Source organism: Pleurodeles waltl, chromosome 1_2 (genome assembly GCF_031143425.1).
Source record: "Pleurodeles waltl isolate 20211129_DDA chromosome 1_2, aPleWal1.hap1.20221129, whole genome shotgun sequence".
Lineage (NCBI taxonomy): Eukaryota > Metazoa > Chordata > Amphibia > Caudata > Salamandridae > Pleurodeles > Pleurodeles waltl.
In genome coordinates this window covers 176730492-176755596 of record NC_090437.1, presented here as the reverse complement: position 1 = coordinate 176755596, position 25105 = coordinate 176730492, and the positions used below count along the sequence as shown (strand labels likewise).

General features: G+C 43.1%; 1 protein-coding gene across 1 annotated transcript in view; it reads left to right on the top strand.

Annotated features, from left to right (window-relative positions):
• GSR (glutathione-disulfide reductase) overlaps positions 1 to 25105 on the top strand; it is a 175813-nt gene that overhangs the window by 104490 nt on the left and 46218 nt on the right. Inside the window, exons 8-10 of the mRNA XM_069237415.1 lie at positions 5605 to 5691; positions 11877 to 12035; positions 12295 to 12406. Coding sequence (XP_069093516.1) covers positions 5605 to 5691; positions 11877 to 12035; positions 12295 to 12406 — 358 coding nt within the window. The remainder of the gene's footprint in view (positions 1 to 5604; positions 5692 to 11876; positions 12036 to 12294; positions 12407 to 25105) is intronic.

Below are 25105 nucleotides of genomic sequence, written 5' to 3'. Positions count from 1 at the left end.
AGCTGTAGTGTTCCTTATAGGTATAGACGCTGGATACCTGGTGGCATGGTCCACCACCACCAGTATAAATATGTTTCCAGAGGCAGTGGGTGCGTCTAGGGGGGGCAACAATATCCACCCAACACTCTCAAAGGGAACCCCAACCGCTTGTAGTGGAATTAGAGGGGCCTTTGGAGTTTTACCTGTCTTGCCACTGGCTTGACATGTGACAAAGGAGCGACAAAACTCCTTGTATCTTCAGACATATAGGGCCACTGAAAGTGTGGAACAAATCTGTCCCAAGTCTTGTTTTGCCCCAGGTGACCTACCAGATACTACCAACCTCCTGGTGGCACCCGGTTTGGGTTTCCTTGGCTCTGAGTATAAGAGGTTGTCTTCCCAATACACCCTGTGGGTGCCACTGACATTCCCTGCTTCCTGAAGGACAGCTTGCTATCTTAACCATTCCAGTGTGGGGCATGTTTTCTGAGCCATACTGAATTCCTCCCTGGCACCCTAAGAGCTCAGCTGTCTTGCCACTCTTCAGGTTTAGGTTCTGCCAAGGGAGTGGATTCCTCCTCCTCAAAGGGGGGAATCCTCACTGGAGGGTGGGGTAGGGGGAAGCTTTTTGCCCTTTCTACTCTTGGCTTTAGGAGCCTCTTGGGACATTATTTCAGGTTCCAAGTTTCCTTTTTCTTTTGCTTTTTGGCCTTTGCCCTAGTTAAAGCAAACATATGCCCTTGGATGCCCAGCATTGCTGCATGGGCCTCCAACTCTATCTCAGCCCAAGCTGAAGGCTCCAAGTCATTCACTAGTAGACACTCTATAGGTAGGTCTGTGGACACAACATCTTTCTTAGGACCAGTAACCTCCCCTCCCCAGTTGAAATCAGCAACTGCCATGGGGTGGCACACCGTGTAATTATGGGCGTCAGTCAGTTGGTACTGGTGACCAAGTAGGTGTTGCTCCAGGGACATCAGGTTTTCAGTCACCAAAGTGACACTGACAAGTTGAATTTACGCACTCCCTCCTGTTCTTTTAACAGTGAGGTTGAGTCCGCCCAGGGGGCAGTGTCCTACCTGGGCGGGGCTAGGTGGTCATATGATGAAGCATGACACTATATAGTGTGTGAGACCACCTAGTCCGTAAAGGAAACTCCCCCACCACACAACCCCCCACAGCACCTAACACGGCAACTCATAGTGTGAGTTTGAGGAGCCCCAGGCGAAATGTTTTGCCAGCGGCCCCACAATATAAGTGAAACCCATACTCTTTGTGTTTGTCTCTCTGACTAAACCAGTCCTCACTACACTTCCTAAAGTGATCCCAGCTACACCCTTGGATTGTCTATTGTTACCTAACCCACCACTACTGCGGTTACTAGGGGAACTAGTGGTAGAGGTGGGGTTTGTAGTGGTGGGTGACTTGGTGCCTTTCTTAGAACAGGAGCTATCTCCTGGCCTATGACCTTTGTCAAACATAGCACCAAAGCTTTTTGTTGTGGAAAGAAGAGGAAGAGGTTTTGGACCCTCCCCCAGAGGAATTTTGTGGGCCTGGTGGAGACTCTAGATGTGTTTTTGTCCCAATCTTTGTCCTGAGACTAACTTGCTTCCCTTTTCTGCTCTTTGTCACCCCCTGTGTGAGCTTTTCTGCTCACCCTTGTTCTGACCCATTTGTCTGCCTTCTTTCCCAATTCTTGAGGAGAGGTCAGATCTGAGTCAACCAAATACTGGTGCAACAAATCAGACACACAATTGTTAAGTATATGCTCTCTCAGAATAAGATTGTATAAGCCCTCATAACCACTGATTTTGCTGCCATGTAACCAGCCTCCCAAAGCCTTCACAGAGCAATCCACAAAATCTACCCAGTCCTGGGAAGACTATTTCCTGGTCTCCCTAAACTTTATCCTGTACTGTTCAGTGGTAAGACCAAAACCATCCAAAAGAGCAGACTTCAAAACTGTGTAATTATCAGCATCCCCCTCCCTGACAGTGAGGAGCCTATCCCTCCTTTTGTCAGAGAAGAAGAGCCAAAGGATAGCAGCCCACTGTCTCTGGGGATCCTCTGTACTTTACAAGCCCTCTCCAGAGCAGAGAACCACTTGTGAATGTCATCCCCCACCTTGTAGGGGGAACAACTTTACTTAGTTTCTGGAATCAAGAGTCCTCCCTGACCCTAGGCTTCCTGAAACCAAAGTTCCTGCTGTCACCAACCCGTGTAGGAAGCTGGCCTTGTGTGTAGTGGGTACCTAAGTTACTTACACCTTATACCAGGTATCCCTTATTAGTGAAGTGTAGGCAGTATATAGAAGCCAGGCTCTCTAGAGGTAGCTGTGGATGAGCAGCCAAGCCTTATCTAGGAGACATGCAAAACCACTATAGTCACACAGCACTTACACACATGAAAGAAAACACTCGGCCCATATTTATACTTTTTTAGCACCGCATTTGCATCGCTTTTTGACGCAAAAACAGCGCAAAGTTTCAAAATATAATTGTAACTATACAATACAATTGTATTTTGTAACTTTGCGCCGTTTTTGCGTCAAAAAGCGGCACAAATGCAGCACTAAAAAAGTATAAATACGGGCCTCAGTTGTACAAAAATAAAGGTACTTCATTTTTGGTTACACAACACCACAAAGTAGTAGAAGGGCAACCTTCCACTAGGAGGTAAGTAATACACTTATTATATACACTAATAAACAGCAATAGGCATAGAAAAGGTTAGAAAATAGTGCAAATGCAGTTAGACAATACTGACCCGTGGGGGAGCACAAACCATATACTTAAAAAATGGAATTCGAACACAGGACCCCAACCTAGGTTAGTGGCATGTGTAAAAGGGGGCTGGGAGTACTTGAAAACCATAGAAGTAAGTAACACAGTATCCCCCAGCGACCAAGAAAGCAGGAGTAATTCACTGAAATTTCCCCAAACCACCCAAAATGAAGGAAAAGAAGAAAAGATGACACCCAGACAAGACTGCAAGAAACCAGCAGTAGATTCCTGGAAAGGAAGACCTGTGGAGATAGGAGACCAAGTCCAAGAGTCACGTGGAGTCCAGGAGGAGTAGGAGCTACTACCCAGCCAGCTGTACCTAGTGGAGTTGGTCGACAGTGATGAAGATCAGGTCCTGGAGCCGGAGAAGAGTGCCCAAGGGATGCAGAAGATATCCCACGTTGGAATGAAGATTACGGATGGGTGTCAGTGCATGAATTCCACCAACAAGCCTTGGCAAAAGCAAATTTGCTGTTAGTGGAAAAGTGGTGCTGCTGGGGACCAACAAGGCCCAGGAGGGCTCAACCCAGGAGGGGGAGTCGGAGGGGACCCTCAGCGACACAGAGAGCCCACAGGAGCAAAGGCAGCACCCACAGGAGTCACACAGGATGGGGACACAGAAGTTGCAGAAGGAGCCCATGCAGCACTACATGAGAAGGGTCCCACTCTGCAGGAGAACCACGCAGAGGGCTGTGCGTCGCAGGAAGGAGTGCTGGGCGCTGGAGCTACACGCAGCCTGAAGATCCCTTGGAGAAGATGCAAACAAGCCTTGGCAGTTGCAAGAGATGTGGTGCATGGGGTAGCGGGGGTACTGTCCTGTGTGGGAAGGCAAGGGGTTACCTCCTCCAAAGTTGGACAGCTAGCAGAGAGGACCAAGAGGATTACTCCCGACCACCACCTGTGCAGGTCACCATTGCAGTAGGTGCCTGCGGATGCAGGGGAGTGACTCCTTCACTCACAGGGATATTCCTTCTTGCTTCTTGGTGCAGAATGAAGACTTGCCGCCCTCAGAGGATGCACAGCCGGGGAAATGTTCCAGTTGCTGGAAGGAGCCTGGAGAAACAATGTTGCAAAGCAGAGTCTTCCCTGTAGCTGCAGATTGTAGGTTCCTGTGAAGTCCAGTTGCGGTTCCAGCGGCCAGAAGTCAAAGTAAACATTGCAGAGGATTCCTGCTGGAATCTTGCACGTTGAATCTGAGGACCCACCCAAGAGAAAGACCCTAAATAGCCCTGAAAAGAGGATTGGTCACCTAGCCAGGAGGGGGCTCTGACATCACCTGCCTGGTCTGGCCACTCAGATGCTCCCAGAGGTCCCTGCCAACCTTGGATTCAAGATGGCAGAACCCAAGGACACTCTGGAGGAGCTTTGAGAACCACCCCTGGGGTGGTGATGGACAGGGGAGTGGTCACTCCCCTTTCCATTGTCCAGGGGGTCCCTGAACCGGTGTGGACTGGTTTATGCAAGGAGGGCACCAAATGTGCCCTTCAAAGCATATCAGAGGCTTGGGGAGGATACTCCTTCCAAGCCAGTCACACATATTTCCAAAGGGAGAGGGTTTTACCTCCCTCCCCCAAAGGAAATCCTTTGTTCTGCCTTCCTGGGCTTGCTCAGATCAAGCGGCAGGATGGCAGAAACCTGTCTGAGGGGTGGCGGCAGCTTGGGCTGCCCAGAAAACCCTAGAAGACTGGTGGTAGCAATGCTGGGGGTGCTCTAAGGAGTCCCCAGAGTGCATGGAATCATACTTCCAAAACTAGAAACAGTATTGGTGTATAATTCCGACATGTTTGATACCAAACATGCCTAGGTTCAGAGTTACCATTATGCAGCTGGACATAGGAAGTGACCTATTACCAGTACACGCTTAAAATGGTGTCCCCGCACTCACGAAGTCCATGAAAATGGACCTGGAGTTCGTGGGGGCACCTCTACTAGTGCAGGGGTACCCTCGCACACAGGTACTTGGACCCTGCCCTCTGGGCCAGGAAGCCTGCCATAGGGGTGACTTATAGTGACCTGGTGCAGTGGCCTATGGTGAAAAGGGGTGCATGCACCCTTTCACGCAGGCTGCAATGGCTGGCCTGCAGAACACTTTGCATGGGCTCCCCTTGGTTTGCATAAAACATGCTGCAGCCCATTGGGAGCCTTTGGTACCCCAATGCCCTAGGTACCTGTATACCGTATACCGTACACTAGGGACTTGCATGGGGGCACCAGTATGCCAAATGTGGGGTGAAAGTGGTACAGGTTACCAAGTTAGAAGGGAGAGGGCATAATCACTAGGTTCCTGGTTAGCAGGATCCAAGTGAACACAGTCAAACACACTGACAACAGGCATAAGATGGGGTAGCGATGCCAAGAAAGAGGGTACTTTCCTACAGAAAAGTCATGGGTCTTCAGGAATGGAGAACTCAGGGGAGCTCATTGTGACTAGCAACTGTGGATAATAGCGCCCGGTATGACAGAAATGCTACAAACCAAAAAACAAACTAAACCAAAAGTAATAAAGTAAAAAAGTGTACGCAGATTCACAATCTTGTGGTTACTGTTGAGTTTTGAAAGATTGGTAGAAGGAAAACAGGAAGGATGATGGTGTTTCAGTGTAACTACTTTTAAGAGTGCCTAGTACACAAGATTTTGAAAAGAGACTTTTTTCACCTTGGCTTAAATGATTCAACCATGCAATAGCATAGGTGGGTTGCCTTATTCTGTGCCTGGTTAGTGCATGTGTGGTGAATTTTACGTCAAATGCTCTTGATCCAGCACTTTTTACCTACTGTGATATGTATATAAGTAATGCCTTCTTCTGCACCTGACTGACATATGTATGTATTTTTTGGCATAGGTTCTGCGGACCTTTGATTCCATGATCAGTTCACATTGCACACAGGAGCTGGAAAACGCTGGCATTGAAGTCTGGAGATATTCCCAGGTAGGCGCCCAGTGTTATTTAAATGTGTTAAACATACAAATAAATAACGAACACTGCACTACAAATTAAATGCGTTATTCTTTTGAAGAACGCTGGTGAGTAGACGTAACATGGTGAAAAAAGCATATTTGGTATGGATCAGAGGCAGAGCAATTACATACGAAACTTGATGCCTAAAATAGAAGCTATTAGTTAAACTCCCGTTGCTGACATTCGTGATCAGGAGGCCAATTCAGACTTTCATCCTTTTGACATTGTTAAATTGATTTCCCTCAATGTGAATAACAGCTTCAGTTACTAACGAGGGTCTTAAAGATGCCAACGTGGTAATAATAGGCACTATGTAAAAGAAATCAAATGATTATTAGTTATTTTTATAATGATTATTAGCGCGCTTGTAATTTCCTCAGGCTGGCCTGAACATTCCAGAACGCTTCTCAAAGTAGCATAGCTGTGACCTTAGGTGAAAAAACGGTATTGTGAGGTGGTATGGTAAATTATATGTATTTGCTTACGGCAGTGGTTTTATTTGATGTCTGGCAGAGAAGCATGGGCACATACAATCAGCCTTGGTAAATATTTAATTATTCGGGTTGATAATATAAATGTTCAGTATTATACATTTTGATTAATTTTAAAATTATGAAGTTTCCATACAATGCCTTTCACATATTTGTTTGTTAGAAAAACATTACAGTGATATATACACAAAATGAAAAAAGAAGCCTCTCATATACAGTGCACAGAGAAATTGGTGTTTCATTATCTATTTAGGTTACTGAATCAATAAGTCATTGGCGGAGTTATGTTCAACATTTTCTTTATAGATTGGGAACATATAATGGTGTGGGTAAATTAATTGACAATTTTTCAGCTCAGTTGTGTAAGCTAGTAGTCTTTTTCCAGATAGAGAGGCAGTGCTTAAAATCAAATTAAGCAATTCTCTGTTTGTGGCATCTAATATCCAGCCTGTGAAGAACGTAAATAAATGGAGTTGGTATTATCTGATAGGTACTTCTAGCCGCAGACCCCTTACCTTAGAATTATCCGTAGGTGTCAGGATGGATCTGCAAATTTTCGAGTAGTACCCCAGCACACAAGTTGGTGGCGTCGTTCGCCTCCACGTCAACGTCGTCCGTACCAGAATTAAGGTACGCAGTCCCTATATAAGCACCATTTTCTTGCCCCGACATCAGTCCTTTCCTTCTGCTACAGATAGCGCAGATTTGTGAAGAGCTACTCCTCAGTCACTTTTTGACTAACTTATTTCGACTTTTTGTCAACCACTTTTTTGAGAAATACTTTTCTGCTGGTGTGGTGTGCCATGTGGTGCGTCTCACAGGCAAATGTCTGTGACAGACCCTCACTTGGTCTGTCTGTGGTGCCTCGAGAAGGACCAGACTCTAAGGCCTTCGAGGATTGCTGCACAATGTACCCGAAGGCACTAAGGGAGTTCCCCCTCAAGCCCCGCGCCACCTGACATTGGACAACTCTGCAACGGTCAAGATCCCAGTCATGTGGAAGGTCCTGGGACCGCTTTTGGAGCTGCAATAGGTGGTCCTCCCACCAGTCAAAGTCGTCATCCGGTTAAGTAACATAAAAGGAAAAAAAATTAAGGAGTTGAAGAGGTCTTTGAATTTTCGCCATCCATCCAAATCCTCTAACGAGATGAGTAAGCATCGACACCCCAGGCCCGCGCCTCCCCGATTTTTCCCACACCCAAAGTAATCCCAACCAACTTTAAAAATTCGATTTTTGGGCAGCCCGAACCCTCTGAAGCACCTTTGGGCCCCATGGGTTCGGGAGGAACCCCTCCTGGATTACTGTCTGCAAGTTTGCCCTTGGAGCAAGTCTGGTCCGTTGGATACCGTGCTGGATCCAGAGCTCCTCCACCATCGAGACTGAGACTTTCTTCGGCGAGCATTCCTGTACCGACACCATTGATGCCTACTGACACCATCCCTGTTGTCCTTGACTTTGACACGGAGCAGGACTGGCGTCGCACGACGCTGAGCAAGGCGTCGTCCAGAGCCATACCTTCCGGTTTAGAGCCAAGACAAATGTCTTTGACAGGCCTGGTAGGAGGGGACAAATGGGAGGAGTATGGCGGCTCTGATGAATATCGTCACCCATTTGATGATACCAAGGACACCTGATATGAGGATCTGGTGGATGCCAGTGAGTTAGAAACCTCACCTGACACTGTCCTGGTATCCCCTTTTACTGTGGCTACAGAGGAGGGGATGTGGTGTTGTGTAGGGCTGCTGAGGTCTTAGACCTTCAGTTGTCCTTAGTGGCAGTTAAGACTAACATCTTGACTTAGGTGCTTCAGCCGGGGACTGCTCCCTCCAAACCCATGCTCCCCTTTAATGAAGCCCTCACTGATGTCCTTCATGAAGCCTGGTTCAGCCCCTGCACAGGCTTTTTCAGACTGGAGAGGCAGTTCTCAAATTCAAATTAAGCGATTTTGTTCGTGGTATCTGATATCCAGCTTGAGAAGAACCAAAATAAACGGAGTTGCTTTTGTGTCCTAAACGATTGGTGCATTAAATATTCCCATCAAAGGCGAATTAATAAAACGGTGGTGAGTAATTCCTGAACTTCACACAGGAGAGACTAAAACTTGAAAGACGATTCGGATTGTAGCAGTTTCCTATTTCTAGGGAGCTACACAGTGGTTGTTGTTCCTTGGAAACAATAACAACAATCTGCAGCAAAGCCAATTGTCTTGCCTATACGAGAGCTATTGGGTTTGTCAATGTCTTATAGCCATCTTTTAGCTCGAATACTGTGCAGCATCGCTTAAAAAATGAAAAAATAGCGTTGTGCTGCCTTATGTCACTATGAAAAAAGCTTTATAACGCAGCAGCAATGGCTGCTTTACAGCGTTTTTTTTCTTTCAGCCGGGCGGCTGTACCGCATAGGTAACAGACATTGACAAAGCAAATACCTTTGCACAGACGAGACCTATTAAGTTTGCCAGTGCTTGTTTTTATTGCTGGCCATACTACACATACGGAGGAAAGGCGTTTGGGGAACAGCAGGACAACGGATCGGGTGGAAATGTGAATTGAAGGTTAGTGGGCAGACAAAGGAAAATATTTTGTTGCTGGCCCTGGATATCCTGTGTTTGCATGCGGTCAACGAACATTATTAATCCTTGAAGGCAAAGACGTTGGTTGCGCAAAAGTTTCATTAGCGCAAAAGATTTGGTACTTTTATCTCTTTACTTAAAGCAAGTAGCTAGTAAATGGGTTTGACAGTCACAGCATCCCTTTCACCTTGTGGAACTTGCGCTGGCCTGGAGTGTATGACAACCATATAAATGACAAATGGATATGACATTTTTGACTGTGTTTTTTTTTATGTGTTTAGAAGGAATCGCCTCTTGGATCAAATCAAAGCCTGGAAATGCCAAGCTCGGAGTTTACATTGCAAGACAAATAAGACAAAGATTACTGCAAATACACACAAATAAAATAATTTGGACTTTATCACATTTATGACACTCGAACTCTGAACATTTGGTTGGTCTGGGAAGCAGTCAGCCACATATCTTTTAAGTCGGCCATGTCACGTGTTAAACTTGAAGACAGGTCTTGCTTCATAGCAAAGAGCACTTCACAAGCTGAGATATTGGACTTAAATAGATAAAGTTAGGAAAAAAGCAGTATGACACGGTGGCGATGTCATACCGCCTTTTTTTGTTTAATATGGAAGGAGTGCGGATCCATTGCCAACACGGAGGGAGAAAGAGTGAGGGACACAGACAACAGAAGATGGGTAGGGGAATTAGGGCCTGGGGCATCCCAGACAATGAGGGAAGGTAGAGAGGGGCTGGCGTTAGCAACAACAAGCACATCAACAGAAGGCAGATGGGAGAAGGCAACATAGAGGAGTGAGGGACACGGAGGGGTTCTGCTGAAAAGTCACACTCTGGTACACTGCTTAGGCCCAGATTTCATTTTACACCATCATTTACCAGCAAACTACTTCCACAGCTGATAGAAATTAGGCAGTTTTAGAGCTGATGCACAGAGCTCGGGGTAGCTGGTAGTGTTAGTGGCAGGTCTGTTGCTGCTCTCTGCTCTTGATCTCGGATTTACAGCTCCTGACTGACTTCATGAGCCTCAGAGAGTTTTGTAAAGGCATCAAGGCCTGCAATGCCCAAATAATGAAACACTCCTGCAAAGTCACTGGGCTGCTAGCCGAAGTAGATAAAAGTTAAGGAATAAAAGCCCTATGACATGGCAAGTCATAGCGCTTTTTTATTAATTACAAAGGGAGGGTGGCTCAGTAGGCAACACAGAGGGAGGGAGGGGGTCAGCTCTTAAAATAAAGGATGGGAGTGACAGCCTAGGACTAACACAGACAATGAAAGTGGGAATGGAGGGCCTGGGATAACCACAACGAGGAAATCAACAGAGGGAAGTAGGGTGAGAGCAAGTAACACAAATGAGGGGCAGAGGGAGGAGAAAAGTACATGAGGTGGCCTGCTTAAAACGCTGAGCTCTGGTTGAGTACTTAAGCCCAAAGAAAAAAGTAGTGCCTACAAAATGGGCAGTAGAAGGACACAAGTTATGCAGCCAAGCTCCATGGGAGGGACAAACACAAGAAAAGGATGGGAGATTTTGCCAGCTCACCTATAAGAAGCAAATACTTAGAGTGTTTTTTAAGCCAATTAATGGTAAGTAGTGGGTGGCCTCCAAGCCCACTGAAAGAAAATAGCATGTTTCCAAGAGGCTGCGCATGTGCTGACTAAGCGAGACCTAAAAGTCACTCAATTTATTTGACTTCTTCTCAAGAAGGTTATCATACGTCACAAAACTCAAAGTTTCACTGCAAATGACCTGATTCTATGATACATATCAAATAAGAAATATACTCTAAGCAATTTTTGGTGAATTGAATTCTTAAATAATTCATTGGCCAGCTAATACTTTGATCTCATGTATATAATCACCCTAGCTTCATTCAAATACCTGACCTTTTCCACGAGTAATCCATTTTCTCTTATCATTGCTTATCTTCCTCTCTAGCTAAAACCAGCGTCCCAAGTTCACTATGTCTGTATGCTATGTTATCTAACCTTTGTATCTCACATATGTAATACTCTCAAAATGGTTGGTCTATGCATTTGCCAGTGGTGTAGTAACTTGATAAAAATAATAATTCTAACTTAATGAGTTCAGAGTTCACATAGTAATAACTTAAAAACAAATAATTTTACTGCAAACACTAAAAAAACTTTACTGATTTTTGATGTATGATATGGGTTCATGATGCTCGAATCAAGGAAGGTTATGCTGTGCCCATTCAAGCTGATATCTTCTGATTAATAGCGTATGTCTAGTTTATCCGTTCCTCTTAGTGATCAACTTGGACAAATAACATTAAAGTAGTATGTAGTTTCTACACAGAAATATAATTGTTTGTAAAATGAAAGTGTTACTTTTTGTGTATTTATATATTTTAAAGGTCAGTGTGCCCCGTCCAGTTCTCTAGCAGTTAATCCAACCTACAGACTAGTGACACACTGCCTTAAGTTTTATTTTGTGCTACTAATTTCATAACGTTGACACTTATTTTAACATTTCTGCTGTGTCTGTGTTAGATTAGATAATGATCTATCTATCTATCTACATCTTTATCTGTCTCTCTATTACTCTATCTATAACCACTGTATCTATCTATCTGCCTCTATGTGTGTCTCTCTCTCTATCGATCTATCTGTCTTGGTAGGTAGATAGGTTGGTAGATAGATAGATAGATAGATAGATAGATAGATAGATAGATAGATAGATAGATAGATAGATAGATAGATAGATAGATAGATAGATAGAATATTTACATAAACCTCCATGTCCCTTCTATTGGGCTGCCATATTTCTTGTTAAGCTCAGACAAAGTATTTAACTTTGGCATTTCTAGTATGCTAGCATCTGTCATTGACGTGTCTAATGTTTGAATTTTTTGTAATGAATATTAAGTGCAACCATCTTGAGGCCAGCTGTATGTGGGACCATTAGAACACCATGAACCATGGCGGTTCAGAATAGCTAGAAATCGGTGCCTGTAGTTTCATAACTCTCATTTTCTTTCCCAGTTTTCTTAAAAAACTGTAACAAATGAAAGTAAATTAAAAACATGCCACAACTAATTTGTGATTGCCGGTTTGTCACCAGGTGAAATCTGTTACAAAGACCTCTGGCGGTTTGGAGGTCCGAGTGATGTGCACTGCTCCTGGTCGAAAACCTACTTTCAAAACAATCCCTGATGTTGACTGTTTGCTGTGGGCTATCGGTCGTGATCCAAACACGGAAGAGCTCAATCTAGACAAACTGGTGAGACCAAAAGCTTTACTTCTCTGTGTTCCGAAGAGCACTTACTTAACAAAAGTTACTGTGATGTTTCTTTTCTAGATGTGATGGGAGCTGTTCTTGAATCTGTGGCCTTGTGATCTGGAAAAGGGCAGATATAAAGACTCAATTACTTTCCACTATAATCTGTTACTTCCTCTTAATACTACATCAGATATTTCCATGTTACTCGTTTTCCTTTTGATTAGTGGATAGTCATTTAATGTTTCTTTCTGTCACACAGGGTCTTCAGCTGGATGAAAAGGGCCATATCGTAGTTGATGATTTCCAGAATACTAGTCGAAAGGGCATCTATGCTGTGGGTGATGTCTGTGGGAGAGCCCTTCTCACTCCAGGTGAGAGGAAATATGTTCTTTTGTGCTTTATATCTCTAGGTAATATGCTTCTTTTTTCACCTTTAAATCTGCTGGTGAATGTCTTCTGCTTTGTCAACTATTATAGAAGTAACTTTTGAATGTCTTACCTTAAGATACAAAGGTAAAATCTTTGTTATTTGCTTGTTCGAAAAAGGAAGCTTATATAGAGAGATAAATTCAACAAACCAACATTCTGTCATCTATGCTTCCTCAATCCTGATTTGCTTTTTTTGTCCAGCTAATACTTAACTAATCAGTAATTTCTTGATCATCAATCAAGTAATTTTTAATGAACTAACATGCTCGTCAGTTAGTTTGTTGAATAATTAAAAACAACAAAAGCACAAATCTAGATGTAAAATGCAAAAGTATAAATAACAATTGAAACAGAATATAAAACACATCAATATTAGAAGGTCAAAATGTGACACTATGTGTATCAAACTAAAAAATGCTAAAAGGGCATTTGATATCAGCCGTTATTCAGCCCTCAGCAATAAATAATTTGTTACCATATATATAACACTTCGAAGTGCTATTTCAGTGAGAAGGTGAATTGACTAATGTTTATAACACCCTCCTCTAGTAAGCCTGTGTAGAACTGCTTCTGTAAATTTAACTAAGTTAGCAGCGATTTGACAGGAAAGCTTCAGGGACACTTTCTAACCCCTTCTCAGATCATTCAGTTCCCTCTGTTGAGCTTGATTCTGATTTTGAGCAGGTCGCAAGACCACAATGGACCTTTGATAAAACTTTGCTATTTGATACTGGGTGGCTTTTCTTTATGAAGTCCAATCTGGTGGAATTCTTGGAAAGAAATATGGGCTCGGCTACATCCTTTGCAGTTTAGGAGTCATGTAAAGAATATATTAGGGGGAAGTAATTGCTTGCAAAGCACAAATCTCCAGAGTAAGGAGGGAGAAAACTGAGAAAACCCAAATATTGCAATTAGATTTGGACCAGGCTACTCAGATTCACTTGGCAAAGTATTCACCGATTTCAGGCTCTAACTTGAGGAAAGCTACATAGGTGTTGAAGGATCATTATGTCTCCCAGACCATACTTAACCATACCTCTAGTTCCTAGCAGCAGTATGAGGAAAGCAAATTTGCTGGGAAATTCCAGGCCTGGTCAGTAAAAAAATCAAGGCGCAATAACACACTTATTTAATTAATTCATGACGAGGCCAGGGGTCGGACAGTGGATCTCCCTAGTGAGATAGAAACGGTCTTTTTAGATCATTACACTGACCTTTATACATCGGTAACTCCTACTTCTTCAGGAGCTGTTAATTAATTTTTAGAGTCCGCTGATCTTCCAAAAGTGAGTAGAGCACAGCAGATTGGAGCCATTTCTCCCATCATGCTTCTGGAGGTCCAAGAAGCTATACAGACCTCCCATAAATGGAAGGCCTGTGAGAGCGATGGGCTCCAAGAAGAGATGTATAAAGAATTCATGGACCAGATTGAGGTGTTTTTGGCTAAACTGTGTAATGAAATACTAGAGGGATGTGAAGTGCCACACACATTCACTGAAGAGGTCATTGTTAACTTTCTAAAAAAGGGGAAGCCAGACGATCAGCTGGGCTCATATCATCCCATTATCCTTTTAAATAATGACTATAATCTCCTTGCCAAGATCATTGCTGCTAGAATAATACCGCTAGCTCAAGGAGGGGTTCATATATACCAATTAGGATTGTTACCAGGGCGAACTATTATGTCTAAGTCCAACTTTTTGCTACAAGCTATTGATTTTGTCTCAAATAATAAGACCAAAGCAGCTATCATTATGATAGATGTTGAGAAAGCTTTTAATTCAGTACAATGGGGACTTCTTTTTGCAATTCTGAATTGTTTGGCTTTCCCTCAAAAATAGTGTAGTTATTATACAACCTCTATGGCAAAACCGAAGCTAAGGTTATAGTCAACGTACATATGGCAGGAACACTTTCAATTAGCCAGGGGACTCGTCAGGGAAGCCCAATGTCTCTGGTGCTATTTGCACTATTTATTGAGTCTTTGTTTGCATCTCTTCGGCAAGACTCTTTAATTAAGGCACCTCTCCAGGATACACCAAAGCTGAAGTTATTTTCTGATGACTTGATCTTATATCTGGAAGCCGACAAGCAAAATATCTCTAGAGCCTTTGCAAAGATTAAAGTTTTTTCCGATTTAGGGGGCTATAGAATTAACCATGCGAAATCTGAAGCTCTATTATTTAATTTGTCTGGCCTAATACTTCCAATCGAGAAGCAGCACTAAGTACAAGCTGCAAGTCCTATTAGATATTTAGGTATCTTTGTATCTCATGAGCTTTCAGACCTACATCGACTCAATTATCTGCCGACCCTTTTTAAAGCCTGTAATCTTCTACGTCAATGGAAGCTTTATCCTCTCACTATCGTTGGCCACACTGCATTGGTCAAAAAGATGATCCTTCCACGTCTTCTGTTTATTTTTAATAACATAATGATTAAGGTACCTCAGTTTTTTTTTTTTACCGACCTAGAGCAGGTGCTGCAACACTTTATCTGGCTTAGGAAAAAGCCCCGGACTAAGTTGGAAACCCTATGCTTAAATATAGAGGATGGTGGATTAGCTCTTCAACAATTTTAGAAGTATTATCAGGCTGCCTTTTTAGATTGGTGTGTTAGAGCAGCAGCCTCATTGAATCTGTATAATAATTTCTATCTTGAGAAAATGCTCATTGAAATAGGAATGAAGCTCTCCCTGTTCCTTAAAATCACTAGGCTCCCGAAAGGTGTCAGATACAAATTTCCATTTTGTTGTATATTACAGATATACCCATCTGAGAGAGGAGTTTCTCTTCCCCCAGTTTCATCCTGATGTTTTATTAAAGGATTGTGAGCTATTAGGTCTTCAAGTAAAAAAGGAGATTATACACGACAGGGGGAGAGTTGAGATATTTCGGTTCAAAGATTTACTTATGGCTGGAGCCATGAAGTCCTGGAGTCAGATTAAATGGAGCAATCCGGAAACTCCAGACACCCTTTTCTTTTCATACTTGTAGTTTAGAAGCTTTCTCCAAAATATTTTGACGCCATGTGACCCACTGGCTTCTTCATTTAGCCAAGCCTACTTCTGCACAGCATTGGTAGGAGTAGGCTAATGGTACCAAATATTGATGCAACTCAGTATTAAATTGGTTTCAGCTGCCCTAGATAAGATCAAGCTCTCCACAGGTTGTAGGATTGACTTATCTTGCTGGGGCCAGTACAACCAGTGGGCTTATAAAGATATTAGAGGGGCCAATTATACAAGAATGGCTATTTTTCTCTAAATGGATGCTTTATTACACACCATCTCGGCTCCATAAAATGTTGTCTTCCACATCTGATCTATGTTTTAGATGTAGGCTTGCAAAAGGCGACTGTTTCCACGTGTGTTTTACTTGCCCTGTTTTGCATAACTTTTGGAGCCAGGTTTTTCAGTGGACTGGGGATAAGGTTCAAGGCTCAATCATACCCGAACCTTTGGGAGTGCTTCTTGGGATGTGTAACTCACTAAATCTATCTAGATGTCAAAAACAATACATTCAAATGCATAAGTCCGCCATCTAGTGTTGGGTCCAAAGTGTTGCATGTTGTTTTTGTTCGAAGATCAACTTGACCCTTCGATCCAAGTATTTCGGCACTGACCAAGAAGTCTTCCACTTTGGCTTTGGAGCCGACGGCTTTGGTTCGACACAAGGTTTCCACTCCAAAAACTTCGAAACCAAAGATTTTGCCTTCCAGAGTCTCCAGTCACTCCTCAGAAGCAGCCTCACCAGTGGAGCCAATCCTAGAAGTAATGGACGCTCGTCAGTCCCAGCTCCAGCCCCCTCCCCCTTCCGATCAAGAGAAAACATACTCTTCAAGAGGCCTTGGACACTGTTCCTTCACCTAAAAAGGTCTCCAAGGACAAGGCTCCAGTTCGACCCCAGCATTCTCCTCCATTCTCTCCTGTGCTCCCTTCTACCCCTCCACCAGCTCCCCAATCTCCTCTATCCATTACCAAACTGCAGTTTTGTCCACAAAGTTCACCTCCACCTCAAGGAGATAATTTAGGGGACATGCCACAGGATAATGAACCATGGGATTCATACAATCCAGATCCCATTTCAACAAATTACCCTGATCTATATCCTGTACGCCTATCACCTCATGAAGACGCAACTTCATATCAACAGGTCATAGGACTGCATACCACAACATACAAATGCACACTGACTCTACTGAAGAGGATTTCCTCTTTGATACACTAACTAACACTCATAAAGAAAGTCAGTTTTTGCCTATGCTACCAGGCATGCTTAGATATGCTGCGGACATTTTTAAAGAACCTGTCAGGTCAAGAGTTATCACCCCAAGGATAGATAAAAAATATAAGGCAGCACGCACAGACCCTATATTTATTTGTTTACAAATCCCTCCTGAGTCAAAAGTTGTCAGCACAGTACGGAAATGTGCTAACAGCCAATCAACAGGAGATGCACCTTCCCCTGATAAGGAGAGCAAAAAACTAGATGCTACAGGGAAAAGGGTGGCTGCACAAGCTGCCAATCACTGGCGTATCGTCAACTCCCAGGCACTTCTGGCACAATACGACAGGGCCCACTGGGATGAAATGGAGGTTCTTCTCCAGTACCTCCCAGAGGAACATCGAAAAAAGGAGAGAGGAGATAGTTTCTGATGGTCAAACCATTTCCAACAACTCCCATCAGGTGCGCAACTACTGCCGCAGATACTGCAGCACACTGTATTATACTAGCATTATTATCAAAAGACATGCTTGGCTTCGATGCTCAGACATCAAGCCAGATATTCAGCAGGTAGTCTTCAATATGCCTTTCGACAGGGAACACTTGTTTGGTCAAGAGGTCGATAATACCATAGAGAAACTCAAGAATGACTCTAACACAGCAAAGGCTGTGGAGGCGCTACCCACTACACCACCAAGGGGTAATTTATATCACCCACAATTCAGGGGAGACTTCAAACCATCCTCTACTGAACCTTCCACCTCTTAAAGAAACAAGGCAAACCTTTTCTATAATAGTGGTTCCATCAGAGGTTCCTACAGAGGTGCAAACAATAAAGGTAGAGGAAAGACAACAGCCTCCAGAGGATCTACCTCCACCACAAGCCAGTGACTACTTGCACCTTCCACCGGCTCACACTTATTCAGTAGGGGCAAGATTAGTTAATTTCCACCCACAATGGTTCAATATCACCACAGATCAGTGGTTTCTCTCAAATATCCATGTTACTGTCTGGAGCTAACTTCCACTCTACCAAACATTCCTCCTCTCACTCACAAACTCTTACCAGACCATCTTACTCTTTTGAAAGAAGAGGTACAATCCCTTCTTTTCAAAGGGGCAATAGAGCCAGTTCCCCTCTCACAGCAAGGGTTATGAATATACTCCTTATACTTTCTCATACCAAAGAAGGATGAGTCACTAAGACCTATTCTAGATCTCAGGCCATTCATCCTATACATTCTCTCAAAGCATTTCCGTATGGTCACTCTTCAAGATGTCATTCCTCTCTTACAACAAGGCAACTTCATGACAGCTTTAGATCTGAAGGATGCATACTTTCACATTCACATTCACATTCATCCAGCACACCACAAATACCTCAGGTTTGTCATTGTGGGAAAATATTATCAATTCAAAGTCTTACCATTCGGGGTCACAACCGCCCCCAGGGTCTTCACAAAATGTCTAGCAGTAGTCGCAGCATACCTCAGACAACAACACACCCATGTCTTCCCCTACTTGGATGACTGGCTCATCAAAGCCAGTACCATCCAACAATGTCAGTGTCATACTCAGATCACAGTGGACCTCCTTCACACCCTGGGATTCACAATCAACTTTCTGAAATCCCATCTCCAACCTTTACAGACATGGGGCCTGATCACAACTTTGGAGGAGGTGTTAATCCGTCCCAAAAGTGACGGTAAAGTGACGGATATACCACCAGCCGTATTACGAGTCCATTATATCCTATGGAACTCGTAATATGGCTGGTGGTATATCCGTCACTTTTGGGACGGATTAACACCTCCTCCAAAGTTGTAATCAGGCCCATAGTCTTATGTGGGGGCAATTCTCTATGCTTACTCAAGATTGGCATATCCAAGCCCAGCTCGAATTCAAGCTTTTCAAACTTTCTTTTCCCAGCTACAAGAAAACCACAGTTACACAGTGAGATTAGTGATGCAGCTAGTATGGATGATCGCATCCTGCATTGTCATTGTTGCCCATGCCAGACTACGCTTGCGTCCCTTACAGCTGTGTCTGTTTCGCCAGTGGTCTCAGTCACAGGATCATCTCCAAGATCTAGTGTTTCTAGACCACCAGACTCACTGCTCTCTGCAATGGTGGATTCCCACCAACCTCTCCAAGGCGCGGCCCTTTCAGGACCTTGAGCCTCAAATCACTTTGCAGATGCATCAGAGACAGGTTGGGGAGCTCACCTCACAATACAAGGTATATGGGATCTCATTTCATTTAACAAGCTTCTCACATCAACTGCTTGGAATTACAAGCAGTCTTCCTAGCAGTCAAAGCCTTTATACCACAACTCTCCCACAAAGTGGTTCTAGTCTGTAAAGACAACGTGACAGCCATGTATTACTGGCAGAAACAAGGAGGAGGAGAGGGACATCACATTCACTTACTGTCAGAGAATCTCCTAGGCACGGACAACCAGTTTACAAACCTCCTCAGTAGGATGCAGCAACAAGTCCACGAATGGGAACTCCATCCACAAGTCCTTCACCAGTACTTTCAAAGGTGGGGAACACCACCAATAGATCTCTTCGCCATCGCAGAAAAATTCAAAATGCCAAAACCTTGCGTCCAGAAACCAACACTCTCAGTCCAAGGGTAATGCTCTGTGTATGAATTGGTCGGGGATATTTGCTTATGCTTTTCTACCTTTCCCACTCATTCCGTCTCTAGTTCATAAACTAAGACAAACCTTACTGACCATGATCCTTGTAGCTCCCACATGGGCACATCAATCTTGGTTCACAACACTACTGAATCTTGGTTCACAACACTATTGAATCTGTCTCTAGTTCCTCACCAGAAACTCCCTAACAGGCCAAGGTCAAGGTCCGATCAGACATCCAGACTCCAAAACGCTCAATCTTGCAATATGGCTCCTAAAATCATAGAAAGTGGTTATTTGAATCTTCCCTCAGAATATATGGAAATTCTTAGGGATACACATAAACCTGCAACTAGACAGTGTTATGCAGCAAAATGGAAAGGTTTTGTCTGCCACTGTCAAACTAAACACATTGACTCACTCAAAGCCACAGTTCAAAACATTGTTTGTTATCTGCTGCATTTGCAAAAGGCAAACTTAGCTTACTCACATATTCGTCTTCATTTGGCTGCTATAGCTGCTGTTTTCCTCCAGACCAGACAACATATTTCTTTGTTTAGAATCCCAGTTATCAAAGCTTTCGTGAAAGGCCTCAAAAGACTCATTCCATACAGGGGTCCCCCAGCACCATCCTGGAACCTTAATGTTGTACTTACTAGGCTCATGGGTCCGCCATTTGACCCTATGCATACCCGTCCTTTACAGTTTCTCTCATGAAAGGTAGCTTTTCCAGTAGATATTACTTGCCTAAGACGTGTAAGTGAACTCCAGGCTCTAACTTTAGAAGAACCATTCTTCCAGCTACATAAATATAGGGTAGTTCTCCAAACAAATCCTTAGTTTCTTCCAAAAGTAGTTTCACCATTCCACATCAATCAATCGAGTTACCAGTCTTTTTCCCACTACCAGACTTAGTTGCAGAGAGAGCTCTTCACACACTAGATGTTAAGAGGACGCTTATGTATTACATTGATAGGACCAAACAGTTTAGGAAATCCAAACAACTTTTTGTAGCATTTTCAATGCGTCATGAAGGTAACCCAATATAAAAAAAATGCCACAGCCAGATGGATAGTCAAATGTATTCAAACTTGCAATGTCAAATGAAAAAGACAGTTACCTATTACTCCCAGAGCACATTCCACCAGGAAAAAGAGGTGCTTCTATGGCCTTTTTAGGGAACATCCCAGTAGCGAACATATGTAAAGCTGCTGCTTGGTCTACATCACATACATTTACTAAACACTATTGTGTAGATGTTTTAGCATGTCAACAAGCTAATGTAGGCCAAGCAGTGCTCAGGACACTTTTTCAAGCAACTCCAACTCCTACAGGCTAGCCACCAATTACTTGGGGAGGGATCACTGCTTTACAGTCTATGCAAAGCATGTGTATCTACAGCCACACATGCCATCAAATGGAAAATGTTACTTACCCAGTGGACAACTGTTCGTGGCTAGTAGTGCTGTAGATTCACATGTATGCATTACTAGTTGGGACTCTTTTGCGATTTACAAAAGATTTGGGAGACAGACATAGAGATAGATTAGACTTTTTCTAGGCCATTAGGTAGAAGGAATTTAACTTTCAAGTGAATGTGCAGTGATGGGCCAGGTGAACGAAATTACTAGTGTTTTGGTATAATTTATGTGTTTGTCTTTTCTAAATACAGCTCAAGGTTTACGTATTTGTACTGATTTTGATGAAATGTTTGTGCTATTAGCCTTCTTTATGCATCTGCTTCAAATGCAAAAATAGATTTTTTTTTTTTTAAAGTTAGCAGCGATTTGTAAGTTTTTGTTGCTTGATGCAAATCTTGTTGCATAGGCTTGGCGGCAGCCCTTTTTATTAAATAGAGGCCTGAACCATTTTCTTCATTTATCCAATAATAACGGGAACACACATTCAATTTGAAGTAATGATTTCGTACAGGCACCACGTAATCAACAACTTTTCGTATGGCTTCTGGACAGTGACCATACATGTCTAAATTCCAATATAGGTTGGTTAAAAAGTGAATGTGCATAAAATGGTGCCTTATCCTTTTCGCCAGTGGAGCATATTGATAATTTGCCAGTTTCATTTCCGAAAAACTACCAGAAATATAATCTGATAGTTCATGCCTTACTATCCCCTCCAAACAAGAGTGATTTAACCTGTAATTAAAGAATGTTTATTTTCAGTTTGTACAAAATAAACTTTTTTTCAGTAAAATCATTACACACATTAAAATCTAGCTTTCGTCAATTAGATTAGGAACATTTTCAGTTGTAAAACTAAACCAAATCTGTAATTTAAAACGGGTGGATAGCAGATGACTAGACGGGATGAGATCAATCCATGCTAGATTTTCAATATATGTAGACAAATTTTGTTTAGGTCTAATGAATCTATGCACAAACAGGAAATATACATTTCTTTTTCTGTAAAGTATTTTATTGATTTTCCAATTCTTATAACCTACAATAAACAACTGACTTTACCTTTTCCTCGCCACCCTCCTCACATACCCACCCTTCCCGGTCACCAGCAATAGAATATTCATTCATCATATTCCCATCCTTTCCAAACATTTTTTAATTTCTTTGACAGCCTCATCCTGCATATGGCACTTTTTCTTGTATACTGCACAAATCCATTTCCCTTTCCCACTCTACAATCCCTGGGGTTCCAGATGAGCCCCATCTATGTGCTATTTCCCATTTGGCAAGAAGGAACCCCAAGTTAATCAACGTCTGTTGGTAGGAGGTGCTGTCTGAATCATTCCACACTCCCAATAAAGCTGAGGGAGCAGTCAACTCTATCCCCAATCCAGTAACTGCATCTACCCTCTGATGTACTTTCTCTGGAAACTCTTTCAGTGCCAGACAGTCCCAAAGTGTGTGTACTCCTAATTGTCCACATTGTCGAAGACAGGAGTCAACTGAGATCTTTCCTATAGTATTGAGGTGTGTTCTAGTATAACAAACTCCGTGTAAAATGTTGAATTGTATGGATCAATATCAGGCCCTAATTGCTATGTATCTGGGAAATTGTAAAAATACCTATCCAATCATTAGCTTCTATATCGCTAATATCAGTACATCATTTATTTCTCAAAGTTGGTAAATCTTTCTGGGTATTTCTTACCAGGGTCTGGTACGTAGGCAAGATCATTTTTGTTTGTAGGGGCCCACCCAATAATCTATACTCCAGTGGGGAGGGTTCCATAATTTCCTCCCCCACTGTAATCTGTGCCTTGAGACTGTTTCTTAGACATAAATATCTGGGAGGAGGACTTCTTATAATCTGCTTGAAAGGGTGAGAATGGTGCCATTCCATTGGTGTCCCAAACGTCCACCTTCAAGTTTAGTGACTTCTTTCAGTCTGGTACCCACCCACAGTCAGGTCCCCGGGGCAAGTCTTCCCTTACATCCCATCACTCTATAGAGCTTGGGTGGAGCCTCTGGTTTTTTTTTAAGAGTCCCCCGGTAGAGCACATGTAGGTAACTTTTCACTCCCATCATCTCCCTATCCATGCGAAATGCTGGGTGAGTTAGCGGTGTATAGGCTCAATCATTACTTGGAGACAAGTGGTAGGCTTCGTAGTAGCATCTTACTTTAGGAAGGGCAAATCCCCCCTTCACTTGTGGACCACTGTAATGTTGCAAGTGCTGTTCTAGGGGTACCTCCATGCTATAACAAGTTCCACAGAATTGTATCTACGGCTTTGAGAAATTGTTTTGGGATTCTGTGAGGGTTGTTTTCCAATATGTAAGTAAAGCGGGGAGGGCTACAGTTTTAAACAACGCTATCTTCCCCAAAAAGGAAAGGGGGGCTTCCCCTGTGTTTCACAGCCATCTCCAAGCATTGTAATAGAGGTGTAAGATCATCCGCATGATGTAAAGTGAGAGTCGTAGATATCCAAATGCCCGAATACTTGAAATGTGTCTTTTTGATTTGCAGCAGGAGGGGAAGAGTATTACTCGCCAGCCATGTGCCCATCGGGAAGACCAAAGATTTTTCCCAATTAATATAGAGTCCAGGGTACTCACCAAATAATGCAGATGTCTCTTTTATTCTACATAGGCATCTGTCAGGGTTAGATACATACAACAGAACATCATGTGCTATCAATAAACATGATCTTCCCACAGGGGATCCCATGTCAGCCCTCACACTGCGCATCTCTACTTTCACATTCCACCAGCAGTTCTATTGTTAATGGAAATAGTAGTGGCGATAGGGGGCACACTTGTCTCATCCCTCTTTCTATCGGGAAAGCCATTGACCGAACCCTTTAGCTTTTACTCTTGCTTGAGGTAAGGTGTATAGTAATCTAATCCATTTCAGAACACTTGGACCAAACCCGATTTTCACCAATATTGCAAACATAAAGAGCCAAGCCACCGAATCAAACTCCTTAAGAACATCCAGTACACTGCCCATGGTACCTGCATTTCCGCTGCCGCTGCTATGTTATTATGTAGTCTTCTAAGGCTGAGACACGTGGATTTATGTGGCATAAAGCTGTTCTGGTCCGGGTGTACTAAATCTAATATAACACCCCGGAGTCTATCCGCCAGGGTTTTTGCAAATATTGTAGCATCTACATTCAGTAGGGAGACGGACCTACAAGAGTCCCATATATCTGCTAGTTTCCCTGGTTTTCAGAATCTGGATCACTGTGGCTGTCTGCAGATCTCTAGGCGGTTCACTTTTTTCATAATCCTTAATAAACATTTTATGTAGGAGGGTTACTACTTTCATGGATAAGTAACCTCATAATTCATCCGGTAAGCCATTTGGGTCAGGGGTTTTCCCAGTTTGCAGCTGTGAGAGTGCTGTCCTGATATACTCTTCTGTTAGATAAGCCTCCAAGTCCAACACCTTTTACTTGCTTAACTTTCTACAAGGGCAGGCCTTCACAAACTGTTCTAACTCTGTACTGCTGTCACTGTAGCCTTTCCTATAGAACTCCTGGAGATATCCTGCGATAATCTCTGCTATGGGCCCACTGCACTGCACCTTATTTCCTTGAGGATCTGTCATCTCAAGAATATGTGATGTTGCCACCTCTCTATTTGCTAACCATGCTAAGAGTTTCCCTACTTTGTCCCCTCTCTCGTATATCCTTTTTTGTTGTGCTTGAAAACCAGTTGAACCACGTTTGTGGCTATCGCTTTAGTTCCTGTTTTCAAATTATGTCATCCGTCGGTGAGTGGGCCTGTCGTTCTTCCAACTGTCTTATCTCTGCTTCTAGATCTTCACAGTCCATATTCCTTTTCCTTTTATCTGCCACTTCTCCTGCTGTTATCTCCACTCTTATTGTTGCCTTATAAGCCTCCGATAGCACAATCTCAACCGTGGCCATGCCCTTATTGTCCTTCAAGTATTGACCTGTTAGTTTGTCTAGCCTCTCTAACTCTGCCAGCGAGGTTAAGCGCCATGCAGCTAGCCGTCATTCACCTGATCGTTTCATATTATATTATCTGTATTTTGTCTTCCAGGGGAGAGTGATCCAATATACCATGTGCTCTGAATTGTGCATCTATGGAGTGTACACGTGGATGCAAATATATATCCTATGGGTGAATGTATGTTGTCAGTCCCAGAGTTATAAGAATAAGCTTTATCTTGAGGATGCAAATGGCACCACACATCCGCCATCCCTAGTGCCCCTATAAACCCACTAAGTCTCCCTTCATGAGCTACTCGGACTTGTATATGTCCTATCCCTAATAGGATCTATAAGCATATTAAAATCTCCTCCTAGTATTGTTAGGGCCAGT